The sequence below is a fragment of the Lactuca virosa genome, chromosome 4 (assembly GCF_052849685.1).
Source record: "Lactuca virosa cultivar CGN04683 chromosome 4, Lactuca_virosa_CGN04683_v6, whole genome shotgun sequence".
In the NCBI taxonomy this organism is placed as follows: domain Eukaryota; kingdom Viridiplantae; phylum Streptophyta; class Magnoliopsida; order Asterales; family Asteraceae; genus Lactuca; species Lactuca virosa.
This window is the reverse complement of record NC_136429.1, coordinates 300,374,211-300,390,102: the sequence shown is the minus strand read 5'-3', so window position 1 is coordinate 300,390,102 and position 15,892 is coordinate 300,374,211. Positions and strand designations below refer to the sequence as shown.

The following is a 15,892-nucleotide window of genomic DNA, read 5'->3' as shown; positions in this document are numbered from 1 at the left end:
CTTTGGGGAATGCAAAATTCTTAACTATGGTTTTTCGTAGTTCCTACCTCATGTGGAATACTCATAAAAATATTTTGGTAATTTTGCATAATGCATACCTATTTTTTCTTGATTTTTGCATTTATAATGGACTAAAGATAGGAAAACTAGTTCTACTCATCCAAAACTCATGAAAGTTTACCTGAAAACCGTATATCATATTAGGATGTTAACTAAAAATTTGGATGATTTTTCTCTTCTATATGCTATTTTTCTTCTATTTTTCTAAGATTAAATACACTTAAATTCACAAAATCAGATTCCATTATATAAAAACCACCTTTGGTATTTTTCCTAGATTATGTACACTATAAATGAAGTTTACAAAATTTTTGGTAATTTACTTTAACAGTTTAATAATTATTCACCAATTAATGATTATTTAAGAGAATAAAACAAAGAAAAATAGCCAAACTAATTGAAAAATACCTTTTATATTTTTAACAGCCTCTATATTTACAATACTAGTGTTAAAAAAGGGTTGTGTAATTTTTGGAAACTGTTTTCTATTTTTCTCCATTTTCGTTAGAATAAATGCACAAAAATCATAAAATCGGGTTAAACTGTTTAGAAATCCGTTTTTATATTTTCCCAGTCTTAGTATGTTTTATAACATTGTTACAAAAGGTTTTGGTAATTTTGGAAACTGTTTTCTATTTTTCTCCATTTTTTTAGAATAAATGCACAAAAATCATAAAATCGGGTTAAACCGTTTAGAAATCCATTTTTATATTTTTCCCAGCTTAAGTACATTTAATAGTAGTAGTACAAAAAATTTGGGAATTTTTATCATCCAAATTCTATTTTTCACGAATTTATGCTGATATAAAGGCTTAGACATTTGGAAAAATAGCTAATAACATCACAAATTCAAGGGAAATTTTCTGGAATACGTTTACTGTATTTGGAATGAAAATGTAAAGTTTAAAAAATTTTGGGAACTGTTTTATAACATTTTTGGATTTTAGGATTTTAAAACATCATTAAATGTGTTGAAATACCCTCAATTAATATTACAAAAATCTGGAAATTAATATCCAAAATTGTCTTAATCACATGAGTTATAAAATATCGCAATTTTAGAAAAATTGTTACCCAGTTAATATAAAACTAATATTAGAACAAAAATTTGGCATTTCTCTATCTGCATTAGATTTCAACATAGAAACTCACTAGCGTGTGTTTGATGTCGTAGGATCCCGGTAGTAAGGTGTTGGTGTATTTTGATGCACCGCTTGTAGCAATTTGAAACATTGTGAGTATTCAAGACTCCCCTTATATTCGGTTTTTATGTTTTGGGGTGGAAAAGCCTGTCCGAAAAGCTATTTATTATTTATTGTATTTAAATTGAATTGTATCAAACTTGATTGCTATATTTTGCTATATTTCGCTATGTATGTGTATACAATTTGAAACATGAGGCCTTATCGTCTTAAGTCCATTCCCTTACACTTTACTCCAACCATTAACTCTTTGAGCCAATGGTCATTATGGATAGCGCTATTAGGAATTGAAAATTCCTCACTCGCCCGATTGCTGGAGTGCATGATACCATGTAATCTATGGAACGATAAGCATAGATCTTGATAGGGCATCAGTCATAGGCTTGGTTGTGAATTCATTTTTTGCTCATATACATTCAAACTAACTTACTTATTATAGCAACAAACTTTGTTTCTTATTATAGCAACGAACTTTGTTTCTTATTATAGCAACAAACTTTGTTTCTCATTATAGCAATGTACTTGTATCTATGGAAACTTTTTTTTTTTATCAAACCTTGATTTAGTACACCTGTGAACTCACCAACTATTTTCATAGTTGACGCTCGTTTTACATGTTTTTTCAAGAAATAATTAGTAATTGGATAAAAAGATTGTTATTTTGTGGAAGTTATTTTATGAATTTAACTTTATGAAGTTAACTTCATAGTTGACGCTCGTTTACATGTTATTTTCATAGTACACCTGCATCATGTGGAAGTTATTTTATGAAGTTAACTTTTGAACAATGTTATTTTGGGAAACTTGTATTTTGTTTTGTTTAAATTATGGGTTGTAAACTTGTAACTACTACTATGGTGATGTATATTTATCTTTTGCAATGAAACCTTTATCACTGTTATATCTTGCGTTTCCACTTTAGCGCGGTGTGACATAAATGGTATCAGAGCTAAAGTTAAAGAGAACATCAGTTTTCTTTTAAGAAAACACAACCTATAACCAAAATCTATAAATTTTATTTTAAATCGAACATACTAAAAATGTAATTAGGTCGGAAGTTGTATTATTGGACCTCAATTAGACATATCATGATCACCTACGTTTAATTAATGAAAAATTTATACAAAGCTTGAGCTAATTACAATGGGAATATGTTCAACCAAAATTTTGTGAAAACTTTATTTCAAAAATTAAAAGATGAATTTTGGTGTGTGTAAGCATTGCATATTATAGGAATTCATTGTAATTTATTTCATGACTCATTAAAACTATGTCTCAGTCCACTATGTCGACATCGTCATCCTCTTGTGCTACCCCCTTGGCTGATGAGTCCGGCTATGTCACCGTTGTCCCTCGAAATGATCCCCTCGCCTTTATGGAAGAAGACCCCTTAGAAGACAGAGGAGACTCGGTGGAGATTAGTAGCGACAGCGCCCTGGGTCAGCAATGTGAGGTATCGCCTGCATCAGTATTGCCACAGCCACCACCCTCTGGGCCTCGTATCCGACACATTGCAAGGAAGAACATCTCTAGGCCCGTGCGGATATCATACGATAGAGTAGGACCCAACATGGCAGGACCGAGAGCACCCCAACACATCAAGTTATAGGGATATCTGTCAGGCAGGCATGTATGACCGATGAGGAGTCCCGAAGAATGCAGTGGATGGAAGCGGATCTATGACATAGTCTTGTAGTGATAGCTGGGTATCAAGAGGTTTTGGATGAGGTGATGACAGGAATGGGAATCCTATTTCGGCATGCGATGGAGGCTACCTATATTGCAAGAGCTGCCAAGCGAGTGGCAGGTCGTGCAGTGACAACATGTTATGTGTTCGGAGGGCTGTTACTGATTATGGTGTGGATGTTTCTTGTTGGGATAGCGATTCGTATTTGGTTCTATTTTCAATATTTTATTTTATAATGTATTGAAAACCCATGTGGGGTGTCTTTTGGAAGAAACATTAAAACTTTCTTTTTGGAATGATGTATTGTTTTGGTATGAAAACTATTTCAAATGGTCATGAAAAATATTATTTTATTCTTGAAAATTTTTACTATGAGATCAAAACCTAGATTTTATTTAGTCAGTGGTTGAATAAAAAAAGTTTTTTTTTTCTTTCTTTTCTGAAATCTATATGCAGAGTAATAATGCAAACCGTGAATTTAACAACACATATGGTTTTCAAAATGGTAGTGAACCAAATATTATACATTATTTTATATAGTTATACATATTTCTTCACTTGTGTCTTAGAACCCTGTCAGGAAGGCCAACTCGCGTGCGCCCACAGAACGAAACACCCGATGTTGCTCAATTGGTAGCACAACAACTCATGGCAGCAATCCCAAAAATTGTTACTCAAGTAACTGCGGATCTTAATGTTAACCAAGGAACTAGATGAGGAAATCAGGGAGGCAATGAAAGAGAATGCAACTACAAGTCTTTTATTGTTTCCAAACCTAAGGAATTGCATGGAAAGGAAGGTGCGGTCGGGTTGCTGAAATGGATTGACAACATAGAGTCGGTCCTTCACATTATCAAATGCCTCGAACACAACAAAGTGGAGTATGCAACTTGTCTACTCCAGGATAGGGCATTGACCTGGTGGAATACCCTAGTGCAAAACCGAGGCTGTGCAGCGGCATATTAGATAACTTGGGAAGACCTGAAGAAGCCACTGATAGAGGACTATTGTCCCAAGGATGAAATTCAGAAGCTTGGATCTGAGTTCTGGAACCATTATATGGTTGGAACATAAATATAGAAGTACACAGTCTGATTCCATGACCTAGCAAAACTGGTACCTCGCATGGTCACTCCTGAGGAGAAGCGGATTGACCGCTACCTTTGAGGTTTGGCGCCTGATTTGAGGAATGGTTATTGCAGCTAACCCAACCACCATTCAAAGTGCAGTAAGTCTAGAAAATCGACTCACCAATGATGTGATTCGAACGGGAGCCTCGAAAAAGGAAAACTCTAGTAGCAAGAGGAACATTATGGTAAGAGCCCAGGAGCAAGAACCGGTGAAAACTCAGGAACAAAGAGTCATGAAAACTCAGTAACAGAGAGTCGTGGAAACTTAGGAGGTAAAGTAGTACACATGACCGCATCCGAAGTGAAACAAGTGTAACTTCCATCACGAAGGAGCTTGCCCTGTGTGCCGAATATGTAACCAGACATGCCCTTACCCGAAGTGTTGTAAGCTGAATATGGATAGAAAAAGGACATGTTACGAGTGCGGGAGTACTGATCACCTTCGTGATGCTTGCGCCAAACTAATCAGGGGGGCTAGTAACAAGGGCAAGGGCCAGACTAGGCAAAATTTCCAAGGTAATCAAGGTGGGCGGGCAGGAGGTGTAGCCATTGTGATTGATGCAGAAGAAGCTCGTCAAAACCCTGAAGTGATTACAGGTACGTTCCTCCTAAACAATCACTTTGCATCAGTCATAGTCGATGCGGGAGAATATAAGAGTTTCATTTCTTTATCATTTACACCATTAATTAACTTGAAATCAAGAAAGATGAGGAATACTTATGCTATTGAACTTCTTGATGGGTATGACATTAGGGCTAATAAAATAATTTCAGGTTGTACTTTGAACTTAGCTGATGGACTCTTTAGGATTGACCTAATTCCCATAGAGTTAGATAGTTTTGATGTAATAGTAGGAATGGATTGGTAATCCAAGAATAGGGCGGACATTAGTTGTTATGATAAAGTCATTAGAATACCTCTCCCCAAAGACAAAACCCTTATCAAACACGGTGAGAAGTCGGGAAGAAGTTTAAACATTGTGTCAAGCATGAAGATAAACACGTCCCTGAAGAAGGATTGTATTGCATTCATGGCCCACGTGGTAGAAAGAGAACCCGGAGCTAAGCAAATCAAAGAGATCCCGGTGGTTCAAGACTATCCCGAAATGATTCCAGAGGAATTACCCGGTCTACCCCCACACAAACAAGTCGAATTTCTAATCGACTTAATTCCCAGAGCGACACCAGTAGCAAAAGCACCATATCGCCTCGCGCCATCCGAGATGCAAGAATTGTCCAGAAAACTTCAAGAACTTCTAGACAAGGGGTTTATACGACCAAGTTCTTCATCTTAGGGAGCCCCGGTGTTGTTCGTCAAAAAGAAAGACTAGTCATTCCGAATGTGTATTGATTGTAGAGAACTGAACAAGTTGACAATCAAGAATCGATATCCTCTTCCTCGAATTGATGACTTGTTCCATCAGTTGCAGGGTGCTTCATACTTCTCAAAGATCGATCTCCGATCAGGATATCATCAACTAAGATTTCAAGAAGGAGACATTTATAAAACAACATTTAGAACCCGTTATGGAGATTATGAGTTCTTAGTCATGCCTTTTGAACTAACGAAAGCGCCCACTTTTTTCATGGATTTGATGAACACGGTCTGGAGACCATACCTAGACAAGTTCGTAATCGTATTTATTGATGACATACTTGTTTACTCGCGAACCAAAGATGATCATGAACGACATTTGAAGCTAATGTTGGAGCTACTGAAGGAGCAAAAAGTGTATGCCAAGTTACTTGTCAATTTTGGATTCAGGAAGTACATTTCCTTGGTCATGGGGTGGGCGAAAAAGGAATTCCTGTAGATCCAGCTAAGATTGAGGCAATTAAGAAGTGGGAACCCCCAACACCCCGACAGAAATATGACAGTTTCTAGGATTAGTTGTGTACTACAGACGCTTCATTAAGAATTTCTTAAGGATTGCTCAACCATTAACATCTTTGACCTAAAAGGAAAGAAAATTTCTCTGGGAAGAGAAACAAGAAGAATATTTCCAAATCCTGCAAAAACAAACTATCCAATGCACTAATTCTTGCCTTATCAGATGGATAAGAGAATTTTGTAGTGTATTGTGAGGCGTCTCATCAAGGTTTAGGATGTGTATTAATGCAAAATGATAAGGTTATTGCGTATGCTTCCAGACAACTCAAACCGCATGAGAAGAATTATATAACCCACGATCTAGAACTAGGAGCAATAGTTTTCGCTCTTTTGATATGGTGGCATTATTTTCACGGAACCAAGTGCAACATTTATACCGACCACAAAAGCCGTCAGCATATCCTACATCATAAAATGTTAAACATGCGGCAGAGGAGATGGGTAGAGTTGTTTAGTGATTATGACTGTGAGATACGATATCACTTAGGCAAGGCTAACGTAGTAGCCGACGCTCTTAGCAGAAAAGAAAGAGTGAAACCTTCCCGTGTAAGAGCTTTGGGAATGGTAATACAGACAAGCTTGAAATATCAAATCATTGATGCCCAGGAGAAAGCCTTGATCATGGAAAATCTTCCAGGTGACACTTTACATGGTTTAGAGGTGAGATTTGAAACCAAACCCGATAGAGTACGTTATTTTAAGGACAGAGTTTGGATTCCAAGGGTTAACAATTTGAGAGACATAGTACTAGAGGAGTCTCATCGATCTAAATACTAAATCCACCCTGGAGCGGATAAGGTGTACAAAGATCTTAAAGAGTACTATTTGTGGACTGGAATGAAAAAGGATATCGCCTTGCATGTTGGGAAGTGTTTGACAAGCCCAATAGTAAAAGCTGAACATCAAAAACCATCTGGCTTACTGTAACAGAATGAAATTCCACAATGGAAATGGGAGCAAATATCTATGGATTTCATTACCAAACTTCCTAGAACTTCTAAAGGTCATGATTCGATTAGGGTGATAGTGGATCGATTGAAGAAATCTGCTCACTTTCTCCTTATTCGAGAAGACTTCAAGATGGAAAAATTGGGCGAAGTCTACATCGACAAAATTGTTGCTCTGCATGGTGTACCTCTATCTATCATTTCTGATAGAGATAGTCGTTTCACATCATGATTTTGGTGTATGTTACAAAAGGCTCTAGGAACCCAAATAAATTTGAACACATCTTACCACCCTCAGTCAGATGGGCAGACAGAGAGAACAATACAAACATTGGAAGATATTCTACGGGTGTGTGACATTGAATTCAAAGGAAATCGAGATACTTATTTGCCTTTAATCGAGTTTTCCTACAATAACATTTCCCACACGAGTATCCGATATGCTCCATATGAAGCATTGTATGGACCCAAGTGTCGTTCTCCATTGTGTTTGGCAGAAATCGGAGATAGACAATTGTCTAGAATAGACCTTATCCAGGAAACAACTGACAAGATTGCTATCATTAGAGATAAGCTTAAATCCGCTAGAGATCTTCAAAAAAGTTATGCGGACAATCGTCGAAAAACATTAGAATTCCAAGTCAGAGACAAGGTACTTCTAAAGGTGTCGCCTTGGAAAGGGCTTGTACATTTTGGTAAGAAAGGAAAACTAAGCCCAAGATATGTTGGACCCTTTGAAATCATTGAAAGGATCAGTCCGGTGGCATAAAAACTCCAATTACCCCAAGAGTTAAGCGCTATTCACAACACATTCCATGTCTCCAATCGTAAGAAATGTTTAGCCGACAAAGCATCGATAGTACCTCTAGAGGAAATCAAGATCAATGATAAGCTGAATTTCGTTAAGGAGCCGATAGAAATCCTTGATAGAGAGGTGAAACAACTCAAGCGGAGTAAGATTCCGATTATGAAAGTTCGATGTAACTTAAAATGCGGGCCGGAGTACACCTGGGAGCATGATGACTTCATGAAGGAAAAATATCCGCAACTTTTTCCATGCGATGACAAATGATGACATAAATTGAATTTCGGGACGAAATTCTTTTTGAGTGGGGGATACTATGAAAACTGTTAAATTGAGGTCATTCTCGGACTCATGCATCTTTTTATAAACCATATATGCACATCATGCCATGGCCTAGTAGTATAAATTAGGTCACAATCTTGTAGAAACTAGGATCCAACTAAAATCTAGGACTAAGATACTTGACTCTTACGATTTTAGTAAGTTGTCTAGCTACTGTAGGAAATGCCAATACCCGAATTAGAAACAACTCCAAACATTTTTTACAATTGAAAAAGGGTATAAAACCCTTGAAATAAATTAAAATCTTCTAATTTCACTTCCATATGATGGTAAATATCTAACAATGTTCCAAAAGCCCAAAAATCCAAATTTATAAACGTTAAAACCTAAAAACTCTATAAGATTTTTTATGAACCTCATTATATTAAATTAAAATAATTAAGTTATAGGATATAATCTTAGATATAAAGATTTAATTATCAAACATTAATCATATTTTATGCGCTAAAAACAATGATTTTTAATGTATCAAGATTTAAATAAAGGGACATTTTTAAAAAAATTAGAAGTTTATAAAAAGATTGAAATAAGAAGTTTATAAATTGAAATTTTAAGAGAGAGAGAGGGAGCCTCTCTCTGTCACACCCCCAAACCGGAACGGCGAAATCATTCGGGGGTGGAAGACGTCATGTCAAGTATCACAAGACATGCATTATAGTAATCAAAGTAACAACAACCATTGTATTGATAATATAATATTTAGATTATGTTTAAAAACATTACTTGAAATACATGATAAGTATAACAAAAGATAAGACGTAAAGCTCCATCTTCGCAACTCCTGGGAGAGAGTACCTGTCCACTTACGACCCCGAGAATACAAGTGGTTTGAAAAAGTGTCAACATTAAAGTTGGTGAGTTCATAAGTATTTTTGTTATAGAAAGTATATCCTTTATTCTTTTGAAAAGTTCGTCAGTTCCTCCAGAAAATCCTATATTTTCTGCTGTATATGAATGATAAGTAAAACAACTCGTGATTTTCCCTTCTACGAGTACTTAGTGAATACAAGTCATATACATTTAGATCGAACAGATAGTTGATTGTGTGGTTCTGACCTAAGCCCACAACCAAAAAAGGAACAGAAAATGAGGCGGAATCCACACATCCCACTATCTGTCCGATCTTTATGTATCTAACCCTGATGTATTTACTAAGTACGTTAAGTTTAATGATCCTTTAATTTGAAAAACGTTCCCTTAAGAAAATCCTATATTTGTTAATAAGTAATATGACTGTAGTTAATCCTTTTGTAATCATTCGGTGAATACTGATTATATATAATACAGATCGATTAGACAGTTGAATTAGTGAATCTGCCCTAAGCCCACAACCAAACAAACAACAGGAAATGAGGCGGAAATCACACATTCCACTGTCTACCGGATCTTTATTATATATAATCCTAATGTATTCATCAAGTAATTACATAATTAACAATTATGAATCTCCGGTAAAATGGTAACCACAATAGTTCCTTCTATAATTTATTAGTTTATACTAACTATATATAACCTAATATTGAACGGACAGTTGAATGTGTGGAAGCCACACATTCCACTGTCTATTGGATATTATTTATATATAATTTGAATGTATAAACTAAGGAATTATAGAATTAACCATAAAGGTGCTTTATGTAATATTTGTTTAATAAGAAGTATTAAACCTTTTGTAAATAAGTTTCTAGTTTCACTAACTCTATTGTGAAATAATGATTTCGGAAAATTCTACCGAAAACTGTTTATCTTCCAAAATAAAGATGTAAACCATAGAAAATCCTATATTTTCTATAAAGTCGATTTGTAGTCTTAAATGCTCCAAGACGTAGAAGCACAAGTATAATTACCATACTAGTATGTTAAATAAAAATTTGGATGAGTTTTTTCTTCTATACGCTATTTTTCTTCTATTTTTCTAAGATTAAATACATTTAAATCCACAAAATCAGACTCCACTATATAAAAATCACCTTTGGTATTTTTTCCAAATTATACTGTAAATGAAGTTTACAAAATTTTTGGTAATTTACTTTAACTGTTTAATATTTATTCACCAATTAATGATTATTTAAGGGAATAAAACAAAGAAAAATATCCAAACTAGTTGAAAAATATCCTTTATATTTTTCACTGCTTCTATATGTATAATAACAGTGTTACAAAAAGTTTGTGTAGTTTTTGGAATCTGTTTTCTATTTTTCTCCATTTTTGTTAGAATAAATGCACAAAAATCATAAAATTGGGTTAAACAGTTTAGAAATCTATTTTTTTTTTATTTTTCCTAGATTAAGTATATCTAATAAAAGTGTTTCAAAAGTTTGAGTAATTTTGGAAACTGGTTTCTATTTTTCTTCATTTTTGTTAGAATAAATGCACAAAAATCATGAAATCGGGTTAAACCGTTTAAAAATCCATTTTTATATTTTTACCAGCTTAAGTATATTTCATAGCAGTTGTACAAAATGGTTGGGAATTTGTATCATCTGAATGCTATTTTTCACGAATTTATGTTGTTATGAAGGGTTAGATATTTGGAAAAATAGCTAATAACATCAAAAATTCAAGGGAAATTTTCTGGAAGACCTCTACTGTATTTGGAATGAAAATGTAAAGTTTGAAAATTTTTGGAAACTGTTTGATCACACTTTTGGATTTTAGGATTTTAAAACACCTTTAAATGTGTTGAAATACCCTCAATTAATTTTACAAAAATCTGGAAAATAATATCCAAAATTGCCTTAATCACATGAGTTATACAATATCACCATTTCAGAAAAATTGTTACCCATTTAATATAAAACCAATATTAGAATTTTTTTTGGCATTTCTCTATATGTAGAATTTAGTATATTAGCATTAGATTTCGACATAGAAACTCACTAGCGTGTGTTTGATGTCGTAGGATCCCAGTAGCAAGGCGTTGGTGTATTCCGAGGCACCACTTGTTGGAACTTGAAACATTGTGAGTATTCACGATTCCCCTTATTTTCAGTTTTTATGTTTTGGGGTGGAAAAGCATGTCTGAAAAGTTATTTATTATTCATTGTATTTAAATTCATTTGTATCAAACTTGATTGCTATATTTTGCTATATTTCACTATATATGTATATGCAATTTGAAAAATGAGGCCTTCTCGTCTTAAGTCCCTTCCCTTACACTTTACTCCAACCATTAAATCTTTGAGCCAATGGTCATTATGGATAGTGCTATTAGGAATTGACAACTCCTCACTAGCCCGATGGCTGGAGTGCATGATACCATGTAATCTATGGAGCGATAAGAATAGATCTTGATAGTGTTGGGTTTTGAGCACTATAACACTTCCTAAGTGCACATTCAACCCTAAATTCTTTGGATCTATGTTTTCTTTAATTATACATGCATTTTCTATTTCCAAAGCATTCACCCTAACTAGCATACAATTGAAGATATATAACAAAACTTTGGTTTGGATGCTTACCTCTTGAGTAGGGTAGAGTTCTTTAACTTTGAAAGCTTGAGAACCTCAAGTGTGATGCCTATAATGGCTCACAAACACCAATATACAAAAGGAGGTTCTAAGAGAATAAGTTATTTGTCTCTATTGAAGGTGCAACCAATTTTAGAGCATGGAGGGGGCTCTTTGTAGTTGTGGAAAGTGCTAGGGTTACACTTTTCAAACCCTAATGATCAATGACTTTCCACATTCCTATGATGCATGGGATTAACCTCCATGGACTATCCATGGGTTATATTTTTGGTTTAGCCCACTTACATAATCATGGATCACTTAGCCCATACTATAAGTATCATTGATTTTTATAATCAATCCCTTCATATTTAATTAGTCTCTTTTAAGCACAAAATTAATTCCAAATTAATTCTTGGACAATACTAATTAAATAACCATATTAATATATTATACTTATAATATATTAATAAATCGTAAATAACCTTATTCTCATAAAACCATCCTATCAAATTTCACTGCTGAAGGCAACCCAAGAGGACCATGATACTATCGGGTCAAGTACATAACAGTTATAGTTATGGGCTTAGACACCAAATTCAACAGTCTCCCAGTTGGATAAGTATAATAACTATAGCTGCCTATGTGACTTCAGGATCCGACTTAGGAATCGTAAGCTTCCAAAAGCCGCTGTCAACTCTGACCCAGTCAATGACACATCCTTTAGATAAGGGATCATATACTCCTCTGTTCTCAAGATATCAGCTGGACAAATACATGGAACGATGTCATACTTATTGTCCAGCAGTTTGTTTCCCGATTCCGATTTGTCTGACATAGAACAGAACTAAACAAATAAATTTAGTTCTAAACGGGCCCGACACATAGGTCAAAAAAAAATCATCGAGGGGCCCAAGATATTGCTTTTAATCCTCTTAGGATAAAAGGAACAGATAAACTTCGACATTATATACTTGTACTGACTACTCATTAAACCATGCACAACGACACATTTTATAACATCAAGTTACTGATGCGTTTTTGTGCCATCAATTCATGAATAACTCATACTCAACAACTCATATATCTAGGTTTAAAAACATATATATGATATTATCGTCTCATGATCACTCGTGATAAGTTCCATGAAGTGATTCAAGTGAGCGCGGGTTGATCCAATACTCAAATCTTATTTCAGAAGTACTCATGAATAGTGTAGCAAACATGTTGCAATGCCTAACTCCATAGTCAATCCTACAAGCCAACTTATGATAGTCTTCTTTCATACCTACTTCCAAAGTATGAACGAATGTGGATAGTTTGAATAAATCTTATTTATTCTGGAAGTCAAAACATGCAAAATGAAACAATAATAAATAATTGACAGAAGACAGTAACTTTACTTATAAATAAAACTCATTTTATTCATCATCAAATGTCAATTACAATTTAGCTATTACAAGTTTCGGTTTATCTAATCACTAAAACTAATATCGTCCTTTAGCCCAATGCCCCTCGTATGCTGCAAGTGCTTAACCCTAGTTAGTCCCTTTATAAGGGGATCTGTTCGGTTGTCCTCTTGCGATATCCTCTTCACCACGAGGTGCCCTTCTTCTACTTGATGTCTTATGAAATAGTACTTTGTGTCAATATGTCTGGATCTTCCATGATCTCTCGGTTCCTTGGGAAACCTGGTGAGTACACAGAGATTTCAATCCCACAATGTTATATCATATATATAATTTAGAACTCACAAAATATACATTTTCACCATATATATATATATATATATATATATATATATATATATATATATATATATATATATATATATATATATATATATATATATATATATATATATAAGAAACTCTTACCCCACCCCGTTAATCCTTACAATGAGACTATCCATACTCTCGGACCTTTAATTTTATTTGTTAATTAACCCATACTCTCGGATCTAATTCGTGCTCTCGGATCAATAATTGTGCCCATTCCATACTCTCGGATTAGGGACAAGTGTCTATGTGTAAAACCATTATGCCGGATTCACGACGAATGACTATGTCCTATCCATACTCCCAGACTGAGGACGACTGACTGTGTCTTAATCCATACTCCCAGACTAAGGACAACTGACTATGTCTTAATCCATACTCCCAGATTAATGACAGTTGATTATGTCCAATCCATACTCTCGGACTAGAGACAATGACTATGTCTAATCCATGCTCCCGGATCAATGACATATACTAAAGTTCTATTCTCTGAGTATAACTCACTCGTACTCGTAAGAAAATACTACCCAATATTCCTCATAATTAATTTAGGTTTACTCTTTATCCTAAATCATCATATATAATCAGGTATGTTCTTTAACACGTATTTGAGGCAACATCAATTAACTCGCACATAAACATATAATTAATACTTCAATCAATACTTGTATTAAAATCATGTTCATGAAAGGAACTACGCACTCACCTGCAAAGGTGGTGAGTCGGTACTCGGACAGCACTTCGTTTATTTTAAAAAAAATTTCCGTTGACAAAACCTTGTATCATTTCCACTAGAATTTAGTCTAATGTTCAACGAGACTAATTAGTAGTCTAGCTATTATTACTATTATATAAACGTTAAACAATACTCTTCACTCACTATGTACAGACAGGGGTTAGACATGAAACACCGGAGGGCAGGATCATTTTGGCATATAGCACCTCTGAAATCCAACAACCCAGGCGGCCCTTCAAACCGGATTCCCCATACCGCGAGTGGTTAAAAAGATATTATAACGACACTTATATAACCCATAATAATAGTTCAAATAATTATTATAAGGTCCTAATAACGTTACTATATTTAAATAAAAGCTATATTAAAAATTAGGTAGGCGTATCTTGCCTACGAGGGGGTTTGGCTAGAAGTCGGGCGCTGCAGGGGCAGAACTTCCGAGCCGAAAGCTCTTCTTCTCGGAGCCGTCGAGCGTTCTGGGGCTTTCTTCTAGCGATAGGGGAGTTTTTGGGAGGTTTAGAGAGAGTGTAGAGAGAAGAAAGAATGGGAAAGGTGTGAAGAAAATGAGGGTGGAAGGGGTTGTATTTATAGGGTGAAATATGGCTGAAATTGGTGCCACATGTCACCATCTAGTGGCAAGCCTTGGGGAGAAAGCAATGGCCAAGATTGTGCCACGTCACCCCTTTTGCAGCAGCACCCTGCCGACTTCTAAACCCCGTAACTTTCGCATACAAGCTCTGTTTTTGACGTTCTTTATATCCACGTGTAGGTAAAAATAAGATCTACAACTTTCATTTTGAGTCGTCGGCTAATTCTCGACCGATCTTAAATTTAATAGCAGGAGGAGATTATACTGTTAAATGACCGCGAAAAATGCGTAACTTTTTCATACGGACTCCGTTTTCGTCTGTCTTTTTATCATTGAATTCCTATTAATGAGACCTTCAACTCTCATTTAGATCACGTAAGCCAAAAACCGCTCGATCTAAAATTCGAGTTTCGGGTCGTGCACTGCCATGCCAAATCTTAGAAAATTCATAACATCCTCATACGAAGTAAGATTTGGGCATTCTTTTTATGCACGCTCTCGGTTTAATGTATACTACAACTTTTGTTTAGATCACTAAGGCCAAAAAGTCCTCCATTGTAATTTTACTATTTACGTTTCCCGGTGCCGTGCCGGTTTTGCCATAAAACTTCGACGTGCCATAACTTCTTTGTTATAACTCGGATTTCGGCGTTCTTTATATGTACGGAACCCTTATAACATATACTACCACTTGGTTAAGATTACTCCTTCTAAATAATATTCCATCAATAACTCATTTTTTATGCTTATTGTCTCTAAATTGACTAGCCCGAATCTGCGGGCGTTACAATTGTCTCCCCCTTAGGATGATTACGTCCCGGAATCATCAACGAAACACGACTGTATAATGACTCCATTCGTTATCTCTTCATCCTAGGTAATAATTGTAGCTTCTATGTTTCTTTGAATGCATATCTAACTCCTGGTCTTCTTGACTGCAAGCGGTGCTTGATCTTGCACCCGTTCTCTATTTCTTGTTACACTTTCAATCATGACCTTCATGTGACAAACTCGCTCTTTATCAGATACTCCTTCTTCTTCTTAACAAACTTAAGATAAATTTATTTTATTTCCACGATAGACTGATGGGTCACGTTCTAATGAACTCTCATCGTATGTTGCAACGCTCAGACTCAGGTCTCTTAGAGTCAAATTCTGGAATGGATTATACTTTCCTTCATGTTCTAGTGTGATATAATCATATTTTAACATGTAGCATTTCTAGCTACCAACTTCTTTAACTAGCGCGATACTTCTATTGACCGCTTCGATTATC

At 35.2% G+C, this 15,892-nt stretch overlaps 1 protein-coding gene across 1 annotated transcript in view; it reads left to right on the top strand.

Moving 5' to 3' along the window:
• The first annotated feature begins 4,474 nt into the window (after positions 1-4,474).
• Positions 4,475-15,892, top strand: part of LOC145106013 (demethylepipodophyllotoxin synthase-like) — an 89,744-nt gene continuing 78,326 nt past the window's right edge. Inside the window, exon 1 of the mRNA XM_079043063.1 lies at positions 4,475-4,821. Coding sequence (XP_078899189.1) covers positions 4,475-4,821 — 347 coding nt within the window. The remainder of the gene's footprint in view (positions 4,822-15,892) is intronic.